Raw genomic sequence first — 23,377 nt, 5'->3', positions numbered from 1 at the left:
GAAAAACACACCACACCTGAACCACTCCCAGTTACAACAGATTAATAAAACACTTCATTCCTAGCTGTGACACGTTGAATCTTCACTCCTTCCCTTTTGCCTCCATTGTCTGTATTTTTTAAATTAAAAAAATTAAAAAAGGTATTCATGTCTTGTCCATTCGCCCCCGCCCCCCCGACCTCCAGCCAAACCAGTTCAGTTACCCCTCCCCAAGACTTTCTAGTCTGTGTTGGCTTTTTTGATAGGCATCACCTGCCTTAGGAGCTATGCAGGAATGATGAATCATACAAGACCATGTCAGGCAGTAAAAATCTGTTCATAACATATTCCTATGTTAATAAAAAATATACATTCAATCTCTACTTTAGCTAACTCTGTTTAAATATATTATGAACAAATTTTTAAAAAGCAACTTACTGCCACTTTTTCAAGTGATCAGAATACTGTATTATTTAACTCTTCACATTTGACTGGTGTTTAAATCAGTGCAGGAGTTGCAGTACCTGTGTCTCACATTCCCTCTGTCGGTGTACAGTCATTGCTTGCTTCAATCTTGGCAACAAATGTTTAATTTAGTATATATATTAGATTCTTGTATACTGTTTCTTTTTATACTTTATATATATTTTTTTTTTCTATTTTTGTGTGTAACTGGGATTTTGGATACTCAATTTCGTTCCACCTCATGTATCACATGTGATGCGAATGACAATAAAGAACCTTGAACCTTAATTCTCTAAAGGTCCATCACATTCATGGACGTAAATTCTCTGACGCAAGCATCCCCACTTTCTTCAGCACCTTGTCCACATTAGGAATGAGTTTTTCTTGGAAGTCCCACAGTCGTTTGTCCACATGAAGTTGTTCCAGTTTTAATGGTCCTTGCAGGGGTGTGCGGACATGAATGGTTCGGCACAATTCCTGAGGAGCCTTGTATTGTTGTCCAAATCTCTTTAACACTTCATGTACTGAAGTCTGTTCCACCATCCTGTGGTGCGGACACACAAAAATGGGTTAAGAACAATTTATCATTTATCATTGGATTATCTGGATTATACAGCTCAAATAGGTTTTTGTAAATTTAAATTATATGTCCAGCCGTTATATTTATTTATTTATTGGGGGGGGGGGGGATTTTTTTTCTTCAGGAAATATGAAATGGAAGCTTTAATTGTGCGTTGAGTAAACTTAACCTCACATTGAGTTCCAACTTCCATCCATCCATCCATTATCTTTACCCGCTTATTCCATTTTGGGTCACGGGGGGTCGCTGGTGCCCATGTCCAGCAATCACTGTGCAAGGGGCGGGGTACACCCTGGACAGGTCGCAAGTCCATCACAGGGCCACATAGAGACAAACAACCATTCACTCTCTCATTCACACCTAGGGACAATTTAGAGTTACTAATCAGCCTAACATGCATGTTTTTGGTCTGTGGGAGGAAACCGGAGAACCCGGAGAAAACCCACGCATGCACGGAGAGAACATGCAAACTCCACCCAGAAAGGCCCCTGGACCGGGGTTTGAACCAAGGACCTGCTCGCTGAGAGGCAGCAGCTCTACCAGTTGCGCCACCGTGCTGCGAGTTCCAACTTATAGACATTAAAAAACTTTTAAGCTCCCAACCATCCTGAAATCCAGGGAAAATTGGTTAAAGGAAATAAACTACAGCGAAAGTAATGGTGTGCCCTGAATCAGGCAAGAACCAAGGAAATACCAAAAAAGAAAAAAATTGGAAACAAAGTATATTTGTTCTATTTCGTATCGGCTTCGCCCTTTAAGGTTGTCGCTGATGGGTTTATCCCGTTATGCGAAGCATCACACTGAAAAATTTAGTCCACGCCCACCTGCTGTGTGGGCCCCACTCGATCCGTATAAGTTACGTTAAGAGCGGGTAATCGGCTCCCATTTTTCTTCAGCAAGCTAATAACACTGACCTTCGACAAGATGTCCAGCTCCAACACCATCCACTTGTGTCCATCTTGCAAGAACGGTTACTTGCTCAGCTTTGACCGGCACGACACCTGCGAGGGATGCCTGGGTCCCCGCTACGTCACCCACGCTTCCTCCTGCCGCCTCTGTGAAGATCTTCCACCGGAGGAAAGGCAGAGGAGAGGAGCCTTGTTTATGGCTAACGTCGAGGACTGCCTGTCCGTGCGGGAGACTGTTCGCTGGACGATGCGATCGACTTCTTCGACGCCAGCTCTCGGAGCGAATCGGATGGTTCCTCTGGGACTAGTGACGTTAGCAGCAGCCCCGATGCTCGCTCCCTCCCGGGGAGCGCAGTGTTGGAACGAGGGGGGCCGAGCGGATGCTCAACCCCTCCGGGCTTTCCCGCCTCAACGGCCACATCGCTCCCTGCCATCGGCGCACTCCTTTCGGAGTTGCCCGACATTATCCAGGAAGCTGGTGACATGAAGGGACTTTCCATTCCCTTATCCCCCCCCCCCCCCCCCGCCCAGATAGGATGATCTTGCGGGAAGGTTTGGCTCCACGCCGGCTCGCCGTCCTGATCCCATCTGGCCTCGGTTTCCAGTGGTGACGTCGTATTGGAACGAGGCCACAGCCAGTCCTGGTAAGCTGAGAGCGGCAGTCGCCACCTTCGCTCCCATCACCAGAGTGGAGGGGTTCACCGAGCGGAGCTTTCCCTCAGTACCCCCCCTTGAGCCAAGCCTTGCGGAAGCTTTCGAGCGAAGCTGTCCAGGTTGGAGCAGCGGCCCGTCCCTCCTGGGAAACATGACCAGATGGTGACCATGCTCTCCAATCGACCTCATCAATGTGCGTTTCAGGCAGCTGCAGCTAACAACAACGTGGCACTGCTAGCATACAGCGTGTCCAAGAGGCTGGAGGCCACAGATCTGCCCGAGGAGTCCAAGAGCTCCCTCTGTAAGGCAGCCGACGCCATCCTCAACATGTGTGCCTCTTCTGCGGTCCGCCTGTCCAGGATTGCAGCGTGGATGACGATGATTCAGTGATCCACCTGGCTTCGTCACTCCCCCTCGCTGCCGGAGAAACTGCACAGAGACCTGATGGAGGGTCCCATCACGGCGGATGCGCTGTTCGGGAGCAGTTTCAAGGCCATGTTGGCGAACTCCAAGCAGTCAGAGGAGGTGTCGGAGACTGTGCGCAACCTCGTCAAGCCGCGCGGCTCATCCCGCCCCCCGGGCTGCTGGAGAGACCGTCGTGAGCAGATGCAGAAGCAACGACGTTCCACGGCCGCGGCGTCGTCGTCTCGGTCAGCTCCACCACCAGCCCCGCCGGTCAGAGACAAGCTCTCTTCATCCCGGCAACCAGCAGTTCAGCGTTTCCCCAGAGATCGCCTGCAGATGGCGCCCTGGGCCAACAAACCACAGAGCTCACGGGGGAGAAGATTTAAAAAATGGCTGTCTGTGGAGGGTGTGTGTAAAAGTGACAAAAAGTTGAAATAAATCATCATTCAATGATCAAAGTGTCTGTTTTTAGCCAGACTGTAAGCTCGGATGAACTCACAGCGGCTGCGCACACATCCTCCACACATAACGAGCCGGTGTCCTTAAATAAAAGTTTTTTAAACTCACCATTGCTCCAAGACATGACGAGACGCTCACACGACACAATGGTAAGCGAAATAACTCGTTGTCAACCCGAGCTGCACGACCCTCATTCAAGCGGTGTCAAACACGCACTTGCGCGACGCAAACAGCCTTCATCCAAAATTTCTTCAGGAAATATGAAATGGAAGCTTTAATTGTGCGTTGAGTAAACTTAACCTCACATTGAGTTCCAACTTATAAACATTAAAAAACGTTTAAGCTCCCAACCATCCTGAAATCCAGGGAAAATTGGTTAAAGGAAATAAACTACAGAGAAAGTAATGGTGTGCCCTGAATCAGGCAAGAACCAAGGAAATACCAAAAAAGAAAAAAATTGGAAACAAAGTATATTTGTTTGTGCTATGTCGGTCATCAAAATCCGTTAGCATATTGCTTACTTTGCTGATTTCTGCTCACCCTGAGCCTTCACAAAAATCACTGAATAAAATCTAACTTCTTAGACAAATATTGTTAATAACTAATTTTTATGCATGATAATGTTTCTGTGCAGTGTATAAAGATGATTTTTTTTTTGTGAATTGGTGCCATATAAATAAACTGAATTGAACTGAATTGAGCAGCATGGTGGCACAGTTGGTAGAGCTGCTGCCTCTCAGCAAGCAGATTGCCCCGGTTCAAATCCCAGTATGGGTGTTACAGTTTACACTCTGTTTTTTCCTTTTCTCATCACTCTGTTCACTGTTTGACTTTTTCTTCTCTGCCCTGGGTTTTTCCTCCTCTGCTTCTGCCAGCCTTTGTACATGCTACACCTCTCTCTCTGATTGCTGCTGATGGTTTCCACCTGTTTCTGGGTGTATATTGTATATACTTCCTGCTTTCTCTACTACATTGCCAGATCAACTGCTTGCTTCCAGCCACAGTTATCCAGCGTACTCTTCTTGTTCACAGCTCTTTAATCTTGATCCATGCCCGTTTCCATTGACCACGTTTTTTGCCTGTCCCTTTTTGTGCCTCAGCCATCTGATCTTGTTGACCACCTATGCCTGTTTTTGGATTTCACCTTTGCCTCTCCTTATCAGTACTGTCTCCTCTTCTGATCCCGTGTATGAACCCTGCTCATCCTTGACTACGCCTCTGGATTTCCCTTGGTCTCTGTAGCTCTGTGTCTCCGCTGGAGCGTCCTGTTACAACAAGAAAGGTTAGTGTTTCATCAGACCGTCTGTATTCAGATAACTACTCATTATTCTGTCAAACACTAACCTTTCCCCTCTGTATAATTTTAGATACAGTTCCTGCCCCTGGACCTGAGACACCAGAAGCTGTTTATTTACTCAATAAACATTTAAAAAACCTTTCTGAGTCTGTGTGTAGGAACCTCTGCCATCAGATCCCTGACAGATTGATCTGGCCAAACATGGATCCTGCACCGGGCTCAGAATGGCGCTTTGGTGTGGAAGGTGCCATTGGTAAATTAGAGACCAGCATGAATGAGATTATGAACATGCTTAAGACTCTTAACTCCTCACTCTAACCCTCAGGACTCAAATCATGCTGGCAGTCCTGCATATGCTGGAACCACGAGTAACCCATTCCGGGAACCACGGTTGGCTCCACCAGAACTGTTTTCAGGGGCACCGGACCAGTGCCGACAGTTCCTAACACAATGTGAAATTCATTTTCAGCTCCAGCCCTCATCCTTTCCCTCTGAATGTGCTAAGGTGGCGTATACCGTGTCCCTCCTGTCCAGAAAAGCTAAGTCTTGGGGAACGTCAGAATGGCAAAAGGATTCAAGGTACTGCTACTCGTTTCATGAGTTTTCTAAAGAGCTGTGCAGAGTTTTTGACCCCTTCCTCCCAGAAAGAGAGGCTGCTCGTAGACTGTTTTTGTTATGTTTTTCCCCCTTTTTTACTACCTCAGCCTGTCTAGTTTCATGTTTTTTCTCCTGCCAAGTGTTTTCTGTCCTGTCAATCACTCAGTTCATGTGCCTGCACCATGCCTCCTCTCCCTGCCTCTGCAGTCAGCTTCATTCATCGCACCTGTGCACCTCCCTACTTAAGCTCCCCGTTCACCCTCATTCAGTGCCAGATTCTCGAAACTCTCTGAGAAGTAGAAATCCAGCACTTCTTGTCTTTGCGTCCTGCCGTGTTCTGAACCCAAGCCTGTTTTCTGACTACCCGACCAGCCTGCTCCCTTTTGGATTTTGTCTGCTTCAGTTCTTATGGTTATTACTCTGCGCCTCCACACCGACCACTCTTCAAGATCACGTTTTTGGATTTATTCTGCTCTCTGCCTCCCTGTGCTCGAACCCCTGCTACCCATCTTGGACCCTGGAACTGGATTTGCCCTTATTGGACCTGTACGCCTTCTGTTTGCTCCGCTGCTGCTGTTCACTCTGCATGAGTGACGTCATCGGCTCCAGCGAGACTACAGCTCCTGTTATTCCATCAAGACAGAAGGTTAGTGACATTCATTGTACCTCTCCTCGCCTTCCCATCCTCACCTATGAAAACTATTCAATTTTAACAGTCCATTTAAAGAAATGGGGTCAATTTTTTTCCTCAAGTTGTCTAAGCCTATGGCAGCATAACAAGTAAACACTAACTATTTATCAAAAAGGAAAGTCTTAAGCCCAGTCTTAAAACTGGACAATATGTCAGCCTTATGGACAGAAATTGGAAGGAACATGAAGGTGGGCTGTCATCCTCGACACCCACTGAGCAACATGGATGTGGATCTGTGGATGGAGCTATTCCCACAGACTCGGGAGGGACATTGGTATGGCCGAAGGGTGGAGTAGCGGGTGGCAGAAAAAGAGACTGCAAAGCATGTCACTCTGTCTATGCCTCCATAAACATCTCCAACATCCCCAGTAAATCGCCCAGTACCTCTGACCGAGTAAACACCATCACAAAATCCTCGATTGCCACCACCCTTTCTGACAAATTATTGGAGGTGGCCGCAGTATCAATACAAACTGGTGAGAGTGAGGAGTGGCTGGAGAGAATGACTGAATAGAGAGTGAAAAATGGCAGGGAACAAAGGGTCAAACACAAGGATCAGATAGGGAAAGAAAAAAACAAATAAAACAGACAAAAAGATAGATTATGTCAGATACTAGAGCAAGATCATCTTATTATGTTGATACAAAGAGTTCAGTGTTTTGGCCAAACCTTAAAACATTATGTCCAGTCTCACAATATATTGTGAAATGTGTTCATGCTTGAAGTATGCTTTGAGGACGACTCATCTACTACTTATACAAGTTTTAGTTCAATGTCAGTAAAATAAACTGGAATACACCAGTTAGTATGGTGTTAGTATGGTAGTGTATGCGGTCCAGTGCAGCGAGGACTGTCCAGACCTCTACACTGGAGAAACTAAGCAGCCTCTTCACATACGCATGGCACAACACAGGAGACCCAGCTCTTCAGGACAAGATTCAGCTGTTCACCTCCACCTCACAGATAAGGGACACTCTTTTGAGGACCAAAATGTGCACATTTTGGACCGAGAACACAGATGGTTTGAGAGGGGGGTGAAGGAAGCAATTTACGTAAAAAGAGAAAAGCCGTCTCCTAACAGAGGAGGAGGTCTCAGATTTCCACTTTCAAAAACCTATAATGCAACTTTAAGACTGATTGCTAGCCAGTTTCACACCTGATGGGAACAGAGGTGTCTCAGCTGTGAATTAGAGTAACAAAGACTTTAAGAAACCCCCTACTGTTAAGGTGTGGAGGTGTCACTTGTCAAATCTACATATGTGTGTGTGTCTTATCTCACTCAGCCTTAAAACCTGAATCTCTCACTCACTGCTCATTGAATTGAGAAAGCTCCTCAGAGGAGGAGCGAAATGTCTTATGTTACAAATAAAGTCCAGTTGTTTTTGTATTGAACGCTTTTTGAATACACCAGTTTCTGTGTTTTCTAAGGTCAGATGACTCTAGCAGCCATCTTGAATCTGGTAAACTCCAAAAGTAAACAAGTTGCACTGTACTGTAGGTATACATCCAGTGATTACTTTCAGAGTATTTGATTAAAAATTTTCAAGTGGTTCATGAGATATTTAGCTAAAGGACAGGCAAAAGCACGCATAATTAGTGGTAAAAACAATATTGCCTGCCTTTCCCCTTTTGGCAGCAGGTGATAATTCAAATAGAGCACTGAATGGGGTTTTTAACCTACCTTGGTTGAACGATCAACTTGTGAGGATGATATCTATGTATGTCAGGATCTTCTCGGTAAATGTGTTCCAGAATATTAACTCCTGGCACCCCTTTCCATTGAGGAAGGTGAAACCTTCCACTTGGCTCGAAGTGATCCTTGGGAAAGATATGATTCTCAATGAGAAACACACCAACCTAAAGAAAGAATTTTTTTTGTTAAGAAAATAAAGTGTATATAGGAAATATGCTTTGCAGGGACAACGTACATCTGGACGTTGTTTTTGCAGTGTGTCCATCAAAGACATCAGGTTGTTGTGTTGATATGGCATGGTGATCTCATCTATGTCATTTAATAGGACGTAGCGCGAACGCTCCATGTATCTGTACATGCACTCGTTAAGTGTGGCGAGCTGGCCAAAGTACTGTATTTCACCTCCATGTTCTGTATAAAGCCAACCATGAGATGGATTCAGGTGTTTGTCAATGGGCCAGGGAACTATTTCGACAAATCCTTCTTGGGTGTAACTCTGCAAAAGACGGTCAAGATCTGGACCACAGCTGGTGTTGTAGATTACCACTCTGTTCACACCAAGCAACCTTGAACAAAAAGAAAAAAAATCTGATTCCTCTTAATTGTTACAAATATGTTTTAGTTGTTTTGCTTTTTCATAATTCATTTGGCATATCATTTTGTGGTAGCTTTTAAATCTCAATTTGAGAATGCACTTGGAGGAGAGCGATTGGGAAGAATGGCCTCCTTGAAATGAACCAGAATAAAGTTTGTTATTGGAGTTTTGTGCTCAGTGTGAGATGTGCATATTAAACATGTTCAGTGAGGTTAATACGATTTTGGAACCAAACTAGCTGTGATGATTTCTCGGCAGGAGACCCATTTGGTGCAGGCAGGCAGGCAAGACTCAAAGAATATAAATCAATAATTTATTATTTACAAAATAAAGATGGCTGACGGGGCAGCAAACTTACATAAATCATGGGACAGGACGCAGGACGCAGGACACAAGGAGCAGGACACGAGGAGCATAACAGGCATCACAGTGAGACAATGACCAGACAATGAGGGACGCAGGCAAACATACTTAAATACACACACTAACGAGACTAACACAGAACACCTGTGAAACATCACAGGTGCAGACATCAGAGGGGGAGCAGACAAATGTACAACACTAGAGGGAGACAGAAACCAGGGAAAGCACAACTCCTACAATACCTCCCCCCCAAGGACGTCCCTTGACGTCTCCAAGACCCCCACACCCCCAAAACGTGGGTGGGAGGAGGGGGAAAGCCAACAGGGAGGAGGGCACTAGGGAAAAAAAGAGACACAATTGGAATGAAGAACTGGAAAGGGTACACAAGGGGCAAGGTACAACACATGGAAACAAAAGGAGGTCAGAGTTCAGGTACAGAACTGTGAGATTGTCCAAAAAGCAGGAAACAGGTCAGACAGGCAATCATTCACCAGGCCAGGGCCAGTCAGGCGGGCGGCCGAGAGGTTGTCCAATAGGCAGGAACAGGTCGGGCAGAGCAGGAGTGAGGACCTCAACAGGCGGATCAGCAGCGAGGAGCTCAGCAGCGAGGAGCTCTTCTGCGGCTGGATCGTCTGGGGCTGGATCTTCGGCGGCAGTATCTGGAGCAGGAGCAGAGTCCGTCTGGACCCCCACGGAGCAGGAGAAGTGAGGAGCATCCGCAAGGGACCCCATCGGAACAGGAGAGGATCGTCCGCCGGGACCCCCTCGGAACAGGAGAGGTGAGGAGCGTCCGCCGGGACCCCCTCGGAGCAGGACAAGTGAGGAGCGTCCGCCGGGACCCCCTCGGAACAGGACAAGTGAGGAGCATCCGCTGGGACCTCCTCGGAACAGGACAAGTGAGGAGCGTCCGCCGAGATCCCCTCGGAACAGGACAAGTGAGGAGCGTCCGCCGGGACCCCCTCGGAGCAGGAGAAATGTGGGATCCACCTCGGGGGCTGTGTGCAGCGTGGGATCCACCTCGGGGGCTGCGTGCAGCGTGGGATCCACCTCGGGGGCTGCGTGCAGCGTGGGATCCACCTCGGGGGCTGCGTGCAGCGTGGAATCTACCTCGGGGGCTGCGTGCAGCGTGGGATCCACCTCGGGGGCTGCGTGCAACGTGGGATCCACCTCGGGGGCTGCGTGCAGCGTGAGATCCACCTCAGGGGCTGCGTGCAGCGTGGGATCCACCTCAGGGGCTGCATGCAGCGTGGGATCCACCTCAGGGGCTGCGTGCAGCATGGTGTAGTGAACTAGGCCTCCGACCAAAACCTGCCTCTGAAGACCTTCATGGGACAGGAACTGTTATTTCATTGATTTGAATCCAGAAATACAAATTAGCTCATCCAGAGACTGTCTAATTGTATCCTGAAGTAATCAATTGAAAGAACACTCTTATTTTATATTATCATTACTATTTTACAATATCTTGATAAATCGAAAGTGTGTGTAGTTCATACCATTTCTAAATGTTGAAGTGAACCACTCATTTTAAATCAACTGTGAAACAGTATTAATGAATTTTTTAATGCTCATTTAAATTAGAAATCAAGTTAAAATGTCTATTTTACAAAGTAATTATGCATTTTTGATCTTCTGTCTAAATGAGAAGTAGTAATGTCGGTCGAAAGTCAGAGGGAAGTTATTGGAATGAAGTGTCGTGTTTTCAGTCTCAGACAGTAAATAAGAAAATTGGCACCTGTAAGTCTGTCATTTCTCCAAAATATTTTCTCGTCTGTAACTAACCATTCTCAAAACATTCCTGCTGTTTTCTTGACTTGTAATGACCCTCTGACATCACTAGAACCACCCCCCTGTTGGTTGCTTCAACCAATCAGGATATACTAAAGTGACCGGAAGCAGAACTCTTTAAAAGTCGACACTTCCTGGAACTATTCAGTTCTAGCAGTTCTGTAGAGTTCTGGGGTTCTGGAGTCAGTGCTGCAGTTCTGCAGTTCTCAGTCTTGAGTTCTCAGTCTTGAGTTGAACTCAGTGTGATGGAGTCATCCATCTCTGCAGGAGTCACGACGCCTCGCTGTGACTTCACCCGGTGAATGCCCTACAACTTCTGAGGAAGTTTGTTCTGTTGAACGGAGTATCTCACGACTTCTGCCGAGTCGCAGCCGCCCTGAGGAGATGCTGAAAGGTAGCGTGCCAGGGACCTTTTGACCGTAGCAGACCCATCCTCTGCCAAGGTAAAGAGTCGTCACGAGCTTCACGCACTAAGTGGACCGAGGGCGAGCTGCGTTTGAAAGGAGCATGCTGTTCTGGTCCACAGACATGCATCTTCCTTCAAATCTCTCCCTTTAAACTCCTCCATTTTTTTCATCTTTAAACTCTTCTATTTTGCCAGTAATTAATCTAGATGTCTTCAGAAATGTCTGTTGTTTTTATTAAGTAAAACGTGCCAAGTTTTATTAATCAGAACCAGATCAACTAATCCAGTGTACAATGTTTTGATGTTAAATTTTGATTCTGTTCAATAAATGACCACATTTATTTTGGTGGGTCAAAGAAAATTAACGTCTCATGTCACTGATTAAACCATCTACGCACAGTTACTTTTGTCACATGGCTGTAATTAGCTCGAAAAAGAGAGAACCCGTTATTTAAATATAATTGTAGTGAGGGTACAGCAAAGCTGACCTTGACACACTACATCTGGTGGCCCGGACGGGTCTCTAAAGAGCTATTGGTGGCTGTGTACGGTCTCTAAAAGAGATATTAATGCTCCATTCTCCTCTTTAGACATTTTGTGGCCGTACAGATGTCTAAAGAGGTATGAATTATATGTGACAAAGTCTGTGCTATTGAGATGGACGCTACGTGTTGGCGTGGTTGACCGTACTTTGGAGCTTGAGTGGACATGATAAGTCATGCGTGTGGTGTTCAGAGAGTTGAAATTAAAGTCAATATGTTCTTGTTAAAGCTGGAAATTGTCAATCTGTTTGTGTAACTAAGCTGATGCTGTGGAAAAAACGCTTTATTCTGTTTTAAACTGTAGCAGAAAGGGTTCTGCGTGTCTGACCCGGTTCTGTTTACTGGACTCGTTCAGCCGAGTGTGTTTTAAATGGATAAAACGTTGTTTTTAAAGCTGGGCGCTGACTCAGACCACTGTTATATGATGATTCGTTACATTTTTAACAGTAAATTGTGCATTTTGGAGGTTTAATGGGCGATTGTTGACCAGACTTTTCAGGCTAACTGCTAACTGAGAGCAGGTATTCACGGGCTGTGATTGGTTGAAAACCGCTGTTTGGGTCGCTCTGATTTGCGGAGAAACTGGTGACGTATCTCTGTGCGTCCACTCCCTCTGATGTCAGATTGTAAAGCCCACCCCGTTGTTCGCGTGTCTGTAAAGTCACGTGACCCCGGAAATGTATCTCGGTTCAACAGAGTCCTCCTTCGTGTTTGTTCCCAAAACTCATGTTTTCATGCAGATAAACGTGCTTGTTAAAGCAGCGCCACGTTTAAGCTTTAAATCTGTTCAGGAAGTGTTGATTTAACCGTGTTCGACCGTGTGCTACATCTAGCTAATGACTAACAACCGGATGTCAACAGAACGGTTCACAGGAAGTTGTCATAGACTTCTACTGGTAAAAATAAGCTTACCTGCTGTTGAAAGCGGAGTATAACAGTTTTCCTGAAAGAAGGCTGTTCACTGCCTTTCATTTTATTAATTTTATTTTTAATTAATTCATTTAATTTTGTTGTTAATCCAGCCTGGTTTTTGAGTTACTGTTTCAATAGCAAATTTCTGGTATATAAAACTGCTTAAAAAGCGTTTGAAAACTAAAGTTGTTGTGAGACTTTTAGAAAAATTGCAGGTTTATTTAATTTTAAGTGCTTTGGAGAAAAAAATAACACTGAAATGGCCTGGTTCATTGTATCTGTTACAAAATAAGCACATTAAGTAACTAGCTAAGAAGGCAGTGAAACCTACGAATAGGTGCCCATTGATTTGAAAAAGTTGGCTTATAACAGTACTGTTGATTGAACCCAGAGCTAAAATAGTGTATAAACGCTCACTGCTCACTTAAATACAAATATTTACCTGTTAAAAACTCTAAAGTTGGCGACTGTTTAACCAGATAAGTGCTGAACAGTGAATAACCATGGCAGATGTGACAGGAAAGAATATTGATCCATGTGAGGAGAAGGACTGGTTGGAGAGAGCGTTAACGCTGCTAACAGAGTCCTTACATCCATATGGTGAACAGGTGGACAGCATGAACTCAAAAGAGTTATTGGACGAGCTGAAAGAAGTTGCAGAAAGTGTCACTTCCACAGCAAGAACAAAGTCAAGCTATGACCAGCTGGCTAAATTAGCGCTCTTGTTGAAAGCAACATTTTATGTTGAGGCAAACAGAGCTGAAGCCCTTGATAAAAGGTTAAACAGCGAAACAGAGGAGTATCTAAAGCTCATGGCACTGTCTAAATTGGATCAGGAGACCTGGGCGAATGAATTAAAACGTGAGAGAGAGCTCTCACAAGCTCAGCTGTCATTACAAGCTCACTCATATGAGGAGAAGCTGAGGGAAAGAGAGATTAAGTACCAGGCACTATTTTCAGATAATGATGTTCTACAACAAAAGTTGTAGCTCACATCAAAAGATCTGGACGAGTGCAGATTGGAAAAGGCGGCGTTAGTCCAACAAAGCGTGCGTTTACAAAGTGAATGTCATACATCGCAGGAACGCTTAAAAGCCTGTGAGGCGAAACTAGCCGTAGCAACAAATGAAATTTCTGACGTGGGGCAAGGCTGTCTGGAACTCAAAGACGAACAAGGTCAGAGTCCAGGTCACCCACCACCACCACCTCAGAAGGATTTTGCTGTACCTCCTGCTCTTAATCCCATTCCGTCACCTCCACGTGAGTCTAGCGACACACTTCCACGTGCCATTTTGGTTCTTACAATACCGATAATACAGCCTTTGCTCCCAATTTCGGATTTGCACAAAATAGCTAAATATGTCAATCGCTTTGAGCCAGGGCCGTTGGTTTCAACTGACACTAAGGCCTATCTGAACAACCTTGACTTCCAATTAAGAAGCTATCCCAATGCCACAGTTGAGGATAAAGTAGGTTTGATGAGGCTCACTTCATCCAGGACGGTGTTTTCCTTCATAGAGTGTCAACCTGATGCCACAAGAAAGGATTACCGCCTGTTATGTGCTGCTCTTATGAAAGAGTATTCCCCTTGCGAGGGACCTGGCGGTTATCCAGCCGCCGACAAGGTCATGCAAGGTAAGAATGAGCACCCAAGGGCATATTATTCTAGGATTTTGCAGGCTTATTTTGGTTACAGGAACGAGGCCAACATGGAGGAAGAGGAACCGTTTAAGTACGTGTTCAACAAAAATCTCCACCCTGACATAAGGATGTCAGTGCAAATGATGGCTAATTTCAAAGAGAAATCTATCAGTGCGATAAAAAGTTGGGCTGTGAATGTTTTTGAAGCACGTTCACAGGCCAAAACACCCATTGAGGTGTACCCAGGTGAGAGGATTCCTACCCAGTCATTAGAATTGGAAGGGACGAGAGCTTCGACACCCCCTCCCAAAAAAGGCGAGAGGGAACGAGGTTTCCCAACAGCCAAACCACAACAGGTGAGTGCCCCCTGGTCCAGACGAGATCCTAAATGATTTCCCAAGGAACCAGAGGATGAACGAATGTACCAGAAGGGGGGCAAACGCCCTAAGGGTAAAAAGTATGGCACCAAAAGTGACCCATACAACCAGGGATCCCACTGGGAACCCCAAAGGGGGGGGACTGTTTCCCCACCACGTCGGGCTGAACAGCCTGACACGAAAAAGAAACCGCAGCAGGTCCAGAAAGAGAACCACAGTCCTCTGAGCTCGGACGAGACAGACAGGGTGCGTCGGTTGTTGGACTTGTTGGAAGGTGTTGCCACGGACAAACAACCTAACGCTTTGTTTGGCAATATCATTGCTGATAAGTCAGAGCACACAGACAACACCGTTACTGCTGTCACAGACAGTCACCATGACACTGTTGTTGTAAACTCTGACACGCCCTCACCTGAAAAAAGGGGGGGTACAATCACACGTCACCGACGGTGACCCGTCACAAACTGAAACTTCAGAAACAGCAACAGCTGTGCTAATGGTTCCGTCAAAACAGGGTGACACAAACAACAACGTTGCCGCTGTTATGGACAGCCTCCAGGACCTTGTTGTTACAAACAATGAGAGCCCCTCAATACACGATGAGCGGGTGATCTCATACATCAATGACGGAGGTCCGTCAAAAGCCGAACTCCCAGGAGCAGCAGCAACTGCACCAACGGTTCGGAAAAACCAGGATTACACAGGTGAAGGTAGACGTGAAAAGAGACGTCGGCCGAACCCTCCAAGGTTCCTGTGTAACCTGATCAGAAAGGGGGTCGCTAAAAAAGCTTACCTGTCGATCACACTTGAAGGGGTCGTCACTCATGAAGCCCTACTGGATGGTGGAGCCGACATAACTATTATGTCAGCCAAACTGTTCGAGGAGCTCAGGACTGCCGCTAACGGTGTTCACAAGGACATACCTCTCATAGAATGTGCTATAGGACTTCAGGGCCTCGTAGAGACGAGGACAACCCTAACAGCTAGAGCTATGGTTCACATGCAGGTTGGCGAGATGACACTAAACCACCCGGTATATGTGTCTATGGTTGACTCATTCCCATTTTTGGTTGGCCAGGATTTTATAAATCGCTTTGAAGCGATTATAGATTATGGTAAACAGACAATGTGGGCTAGAGTGAGCAAACCCCTGCCAATACCCATGCCTCCTGAGACAGTCAAAGACTGCCCAACAGCAGGCACTGCAGAAGGCACTGAGGACCGCTCAGCAGAGAACACAGTCCCGGTAAGTTATCCTTCAAAAGCATGTGAAACCAAAAACACCCAACTGGTGAACCCGACTCTGACTGAACAAGTCAGCCTCCTCTGCAAGCTGAGACAGTCAGGGCCCACTGGATACTACCTACCATTGGTAGTTCAAGGTGTAGAGTTCCAAGGATCCCATGCCAAAGATGCTGTACTGTCGTCGGGCACAGATAAACTAGCTATCAAGGACGGAGCCGTGGACGGCCCTCTGTGGTCCTTTGACCCCTCCTGGCTCCTCGCAACCCTGTCAGTACAACCTACAGCCTAGGTAATGGCAGTCACACGTGCACAGGCTGCAGCCAAGCCGGCTGACAACACAGTCTCTGTACAACCCGTGCTGACTGACCCAGACATCATCCAACTTCAGAAGTTGGATCCTGCAATAAACTCGATGATGCTGTACTTGACTGACCCAGAGAAAAACACTGCGTCTGAAGCCAACCTGGATTCCAATCCAGACCTTAAAGCCCTCTTTCAGCTGCGCAAACAGCTAAAACTACTCAAGGGCCTCCTAACTTTTGCTCATGAAGCGACGCCCTCACCCGTGTTCGTGGTCCCCAATGACCACAGGGGGGTGACGTTAGTTAGGGTGATGTTACCAGACGCGATAACGTGATCAAATCTGACATTCAGAGTGAGTGATGCACCGAAACGTCGTTTTCAAGTTGCTTAATCACTACTTTTGTCAATGTTGAAACGTTGTTTTACTGGCTGCTTAATCACTATTTTTGTCAATGTTGAGACATCGTTTAATTGGTTTTTGGTATTGTTTCTGAACAACCACAGCAAGAATGAATTTTGTGTGTATTTTAGTTAGAGACTAAGAGGACTTTAACTATGCCAACATGCAGTTCATTTGTTAAAATTCAATCTTTGCGGAGTCAATGTAGATTAATGCTACCTTAAGTACCATAATCTACATTGGTCTCACGACGATCAAGCCGAACCTACTCGAACAATCCTATTCGGGGGGGGCTAGCTAATCCTTCAGTTGAGTCTCGCCATGGACTCCAAAAACATTTAGGGGAAAACCAAAAACCAAACCTCAAGTCGTTCGTCTTAAAGGACAACAGACAATTGAACCAAACTATATTTTGCCATGTAAATCTAACTTAAACCAAGTTAGGAATGGAAAAATAGTTTGGAATGCCCTTCTATAGGTATAAATCCCTATATGAAAATTTTTCAGCATGACCCACCCTTTAAACTGGTACCTTTAGCTGATCTAAACCATGATAGCTTACACACCAGGTGCATATAGGTTAAGGTCTTATGTAAAATCCCACTCATAAGCCCTACTAAAACCACATAAATGCATGACACGTAGAACCAGAATGGCACCCACTGGGAACCACCAGCAGCAACCTTCGCTGAAGGGATCTACAACTCCAACGTGGGTCTCCAATCTTCATCCAGTGGTCGCCTCTGCAGTTCAATCGAGGGAACTCTTCTGCATGCTGATCAATCAACACCTCCAATCGTTGTGGATTTATCGTTGTGGATTATATGACTTTTTCCAATGGATTACAGACTCTGTTTCCAAAGGGTTAAAGCATTGCTACAATGGATTACCAACAACACAAGGGAATTACCAACAACAGTGTGGAATTACCTAAACCGTTGTGGGATTACCTTCTTTGAATTTTGTTTTCCTCTTGCTGGATTACATCAAGCTCAAGGACATTCGGAGGTGTAAGTTCATGTTGGAATTCATCCCCATGGACAGGCAATGATTTCCAAAGGGGGGACTGTAGTGAACTAGGCCTCCGACCAAAACCTGCCTCTGAAGACCTTCATGGGAAAGGAACTGTTATTTCATTGATTTGAATCCAGAAATACAAATAATCTCATCCAGAGACTGTCTAATTGTATCCTGAAGTAATCAATTGAAAGAACACTCTTATTTTATATTATTACTATTTTACAATATCTTGATAAATCAAAAGTGTGTTTAGTTCATACCATTTCTAAATGTTGAAGTGAACCACTCATTTTAAATCAACTGTGAAACAGTATTAATGAATTTTTTAATGCTCATTTAAATTAGAAATCAAGTTAAAATGTCTATTTTACAAAGTAATTATGCATTTTTGATCTTCTGTCTAAATGAGAAGTAGTGATGCCGGTCGAAAGTCAGAGGGAAGTTATTGGAACGAAGTGTTGTGTTTTTAAAATTCTCAGACAGTAAATAAGAAAACTGGCACCTGTAAGTCTGTCATTTCTCCAAAATATTTTCTCGTCTGTAACTAACCGTTCTCAAAACATTCCTGCTGTTTTCTTGACTTGTAATGACCCTCTGACATCACTAGAACCACCCCCCTGTTGGTTGCTTCAACCAATCAGGATATACTAAAGTGACCGGAAGCAGAACTCTTTAAAAGTCGACACTTCCTGGAACTATTCAGTTCTAGCAGTTCTGTAGAGTTCTGGGGTTCTGGAGTGGAGTTCTGGAGTCAGTGCTGCAGTTCTCAGTCTTGAGTTCTCAGTCTTGAGTTGAACTCAGTGTGATGGAGTCATCCATCTCTGCAGGAGTCACGGCGCCTCGCTGTGACTTCACCCGGCGAATGCCCTACAACTTCTGAGGAAGTTTGTTCTGTTGAACGGAGTATCTCACGACTTCTGCCGAGTCGCAGCCGCCCTGAGGAGATGCTGAAAGGTAGCGTGCCAGGGACCTTTTGACCGTAGCAGACCCATCCTCTGCCAAGGTAAAGAGTCATCACGAGCTTCACGCACTAAGTGGACCGAGGGCGAGCTGCGTTTGAAAGGAGCATGCTGTTCTGGTCCACAGACATGCATCTTCCTTAAAACCTCTCCCTTTAAACTCCTCCATTTTTCCCATCTTTAAATTATTCTATTTTGCCAGTAATTAATCTAGATGTCTTCAGAAATGTCTGTTGTTTTTATTAAGTAAAACGTGCCAAGTTTTATTAATCAGAACCAGATCAACTAATCCAGTGTACAATGTTCTGATGTTAAATTTTGATTCTGTTCAATAAATGACCACATTTATTTTGATGGGTCAAAGAAAATTAACGTCTCATGTCACTGATTAAACCATCTACGCACAGTTACTTTTGTCACATGGCTGTAATTAGCTTGAAAAAGAGAGAACCCGTTATTTAAATATAATTGTAGTGAGGGTACAGCAAAGCGGACCATGACACACTACAGTGGGATCCACCTCGGGGGCTGCGTGCAGTGTGGGATGCACCTCGGGACACTGCGTGCAGCGTGGAAACCACCTTGTGGGCTGCGTGCAGCAACAGGATCTGGAGTAGACGTTTCTGGGTCAGTGGGCTCAGGACAGGTTGGGTCCTCACACAGCATGGATGATGCAGAGGCTGTAGGAGATGGAAAAACTACGGGGACTGTAGTAGGCATGGGTGCGACCACAGGGGCTGCAGCTGTGAGACCCCCAGGAGCCAGGAGCAGGAACCGAGGAAGCGCCGGGGGTGTAGCTGGAGGCTCAGAGTCTCTAAAAGGACCCCACAGCTTGTCTTCCAGGGACAGAGCAGTGAGAGTCAGGCTGCCTGCTGGGTCTTGGTTTGGTCTGGTCATTCTGTAATGATTTCTCGGCAGGAGACACATTTGGTGCAGGCAGGCAGGCAAGACTCAAAGAATATAAATCAATAATTTATTATTTACAAAATAAAGATGGCTGATGGGGCAGCAAACTTACATAAATCATGGGACAGGACGCAGGACACAAGGAGCAGGACATGAGGAGCATAACAGGCATCACAGTGAGACAATGACCAGACAATGAGGGACGCAGGCAAACATACTTAAATACACACACTAACGAGACTAACACAGAACACCTGTGAAACATCACAGGTGCAGACATCAGAGGGGGAGCAGACAAATATACAACACTAGAGGGAGACAGAGACCAGGGAAAGCACAACTCCTACACTAGATTAGGCCAAAGACTGACAATTGATTTTGAATGGTTTCTGCAGATATTAGGCTTTATGTCTTCACCAATCGGGCAAAGGGAGGAGCAGAGCTGTCAACAGATCAACACACGAGTTGGATTTAGTGGTGAAGGAGACCATTATTCTAGTGGGGACATCAATGCCCACATGTGTAGTGACAGTCTAAAAGGGAGAGGCATATTTGGGAGGAACTGCATCTCTGATCTTAACCTAAGCCATGCTTTGTTGTTGGTCTTCTGTTCTAGTCATGGTTTGTCCACCACAAACACCACATTAAGACAAAAGGGTGTCCATAAGTACCAATTGAACCAGGACATCCTAGGCCACAGATTGATGACAGATTTCAGAATCAACTCATTTGATTTGCCACCATATGTTTAGGACACTTCATTGAGGAAAGGACATGAGCTATCATCTGATCACCGCCTTGTGTTGAGTTGGATCAAATGGCATGGGAGGATGCCAGGTAGGCCACCTAGACAAAAAATTTTAGTGGGGGTATATTGGGAACCCCTGGTTGAAAAACTTTTCAGAAAAATCTTCAGCTACCTATGACAGCTTCAACCACCATCTCAGTGGAGGAGGAGGAAATTTCCCTTTGCACAAATGCAATAATTTTGTTTAGTGTGTAGATTTACTGACCTGTACATTTCCAGAGCTTGTGTATACTGAAGCACATTGTTGTATTCTCCAAACAGACTGGAAATGCAGACTGTAAAGTTCATCATTTCATTTCTTTCGTTGGTTTTCTTGTTTCTTATAGGAATCCAAATGAGATTATGTACATTTTCTGCTCTGGGCTCTGTCAGAAGAGTGACATGTGTAGCATTGCAGTTTAGGGGAATTTGACACATGATGTCTGTATCAGAAAAGGGAAAACCAAAGTGGTCTGTGTGAACTAAAACATTTGCTGGAGTAGTTCCACCTAAATGTCCAACACAGCAGAAAAGGCAGTGGAGCGGCTGGATGGAGTCTCTTCGAAACATGCCAATGATGCGTATGTCAAAACCAGTCACTCTCTGATCCATGAAGGCCGAGACCAGTAAATGTTTAGTATTTTTGAGAGGAGTGATGGTCTGGTCAGAAATTTTTGATGGGCAAACTAGTGAAGGCCCACGAGGTGTCGGGATTGACCTGTCTGCTTTAGGTGGTCTCACATTAATGATGAGTAGACAGATTAATATAGAGATGGTTATAATAATGAAGACCTTCTTTATTAAGTAATTTGTCTGTCCCACTGCAGAATCCCAACCTGAAGAAAAAAAAAGAACCACAGAAAAACATATATTAGATAGATAATCCAATGTCACAAAACCTGGAGCATACAGTCAGTTCAATATCATTAAAATAAAATTTACAATTTTAAACATAGCAATTAGTTTAGACTAAATTAAACTTAAACTTTTGTTGCATTGGTTACACACAAAACTTGCATTGTGTAATCTTTTGATATATTATTGATATGCATTGATTAGCTTTAAAGTCCCCATCAGTTAAAACTAATGAGGCCTTCCTAAATAAATCAACGATCAATGATAAATCAACAGTTTTTCACAAACCAAGAATGGAGGTCTAGTCTATTCTCTAGAATTACCTGTATTAACATGACATGACAGGTGAAGAATCTGCAGCAACAACAAATGTTAAAATTTGTTATAATAATAAAAAAACTCAATCTATGACAGCTGCAGAAAATTGAATTTGACAGACACAATTATAATATTATAACTTGGATTGTCAGGCTTACTAGATCTGTCTGAGTCAGCAGCAACAATCAGACATGTATCAGTCATTTCTATTATTGCAGGACACAAAACTACTCTCTAAAAAGACATTATGTTCACAGTTGACCATGTTTTTAATATGCATTCTGACTCCCAGCAACTTCTGTAGGGCCTTGTGAAAAAAAACAAAATCATTAACAGTCATGATGCAGTTCTATTTGCAACTTGAACCCAACATCAACACATGCTAATATTAGGTATTTTTTACAGCAGACATTTTGACCTGAAGTAGAAGGATAGAGAGACACACTTGGATGCAATAAATACATATTTGTCACAATATATGATAAGCATTGTCCACTGAAGATCTATAACTACAAAAAGTACAGTAGCTGTCCTTGGATAAAGGATTACAAAACACCTGCAAAAAGAAAAAGGCATTTTCTAAAAATTTCACAAGACTAAAAGCTAAAGAAGCTGAAACTAAATATGAGATACAAGAATAAATTGAATATTATAAAGAAATATTAGAAGAAACATAAAATAAACATAATATGAAGCAATGATGGAATATATTATACTAATTATTATCTTGACAAAGGAACTGAGAACTACAGCATTAATGAAATACAGTAGGTCAGTTTTAATAAACTCTTTGTGTCCAGGATGAGAACTCAGAGAACATGGACTGAGCAAACCCAGGACTCAAGCTCATAAATAATGAAAGTGATTTGTTTACAGTGATATTAAATATTCTATACTCGCAGAGGTCAGGGAAACCTGAGAATGGGGGAGAATGGTTAGTTTCTCTAAGGCAGAGCGATAGTGAGTATCTTATACAGTAGTCCCTCGTTTATCGCTGGGGATCCGTACTCTGAAGCCCCATGAAAGGGTGAAAAACCACCAAATAGGAATAGTAGTACAAGTAGTAAGAAGTACTGGTAATTTATTTTAGTCTGTTTGTCTGTCTGTCTGTCTCTATACGTAGCATTCTGAGTACCCGGAGAAAACCCACGCAAGCACGAGAAGAACATGCAAACTCTACACAGAAAGACCCCAGGTCCAATCATGGATTGAACTCAGCACCTTCTTGCTATGAGACAACAGTGCTAACCACTGAGCCGTCATGCTAGGTTCATGTGGTCGGCAGCTGATGTGGGGGTCTTGGAGGTGGCAGCTGACATGGGGTTCTTGGAGGCGGCAGCTGACATTGGGGTCTTGGAGGCAGCCGCCAACATGGGGGTCTTGGAGGCTGCAGCCAACATAGGACCTGCTGAAGACGTGGGGCCCACTGAAGATGTGAATCTCGCAAAAGGTGTTGGGTTTGCTCAAGGCATGGGACCCACTGAAGGCGTGGGAGTCACTGAGAATGTGGGTCTTGCAGAGGGTGTGGAGTTAGGAAGAGTCTCCGAGGTGGGTGTGCTAAACCTGGCATGGAACATGGTCATGAAAAGCTGTATTTGAATGTCCAGATTTACTAAGGAGTCCTCAATGCCAGAGAGCCTTGTGTCAGCTTAGAATCTATATTGGCCAGATTATGCTCTCAGAAATCAGGGTTTTTGAATTCAGAAACAGACAGACACAAAGAGTGTGAAACCAAAAAACAAAACAAAAAAACCCTCCAAAAACAGTTTTATTGATATTGGCTACTAGGTGGGGAGTCAGGATCCAGCTGCAGGAACATGTCTTCACAGGCAGGTGGGGTGAGAGCCACCTGACAGAGCTTAAAGTGACGACGTCACCACAACTGGTGGGAAGGCAACTGTAGAGGGAGGCCTTTAAAGCTATCACCAGCAGGGCAATGCAGGGTCATGGTCCAAAGGGCAAAGCAGGGGTCAAGCACAGGGAGTCAGAGTTCCAATAATAAATCCAAGAGGGTGATACGTGAGTCATAGTCATTGATGCAGAAAAGGAGGCCGTTACCGTGATCAGAAGGGTGATATAGTAACAGGCAAGGAGCAGGCAGGTCGGGGTTCCAGAAGACGTGGCGACCAACACCAACACCAACCTGTCGTCCCTCTTTCCAGGAGTTGCTGAGAAGCAGCGTGTGGATTTATTCTCACTGTAAATAATAAACACTGTTCTTTTGTACTTCCC

The 23,377-nt window shown here is 44.8% G+C and overlaps 1 protein-coding gene across 1 annotated transcript; it reads right to left on the bottom strand.

Annotated features, from left to right (window-relative positions):
- Positions 1-753: 753 nt before the first annotated feature.
- LOC119427677 lies at positions 754-22,166 on the bottom strand. Its single transcript, XM_037695313.1, has 5 exons — positions 22,154-22,166; positions 20,199-20,658; positions 7,964-8,294; positions 7,717-7,892; positions 754-988 (listed from the first exon to the last, which is right to left on the bottom strand). The coding sequence occupies exons 1-5, from the start codon at positions 22,164-22,166 to the stop codon at positions 754-756; spliced, it is 1,215 nt and encodes a 404-aa protein (XP_037551241.1).
- Positions 22,167-23,377: the final 1,211 nt, after the last annotated feature.

The sequence above is a fragment of the Nematolebias whitei genome, chromosome 21, assembly GCF_014905685.2.
Source record: "Nematolebias whitei isolate Nwh7 chromosome 21, NemWhi1, whole genome shotgun sequence".
NCBI classification, from domain to species: domain Eukaryota; kingdom Metazoa; phylum Chordata; class Actinopteri; order Cyprinodontiformes; family Rivulidae; genus Nematolebias; species Nematolebias whitei.
Note: the sequence above shows the minus strand (reverse complement) of the source record. Positions and strands in the feature narration are given on the sequence as shown.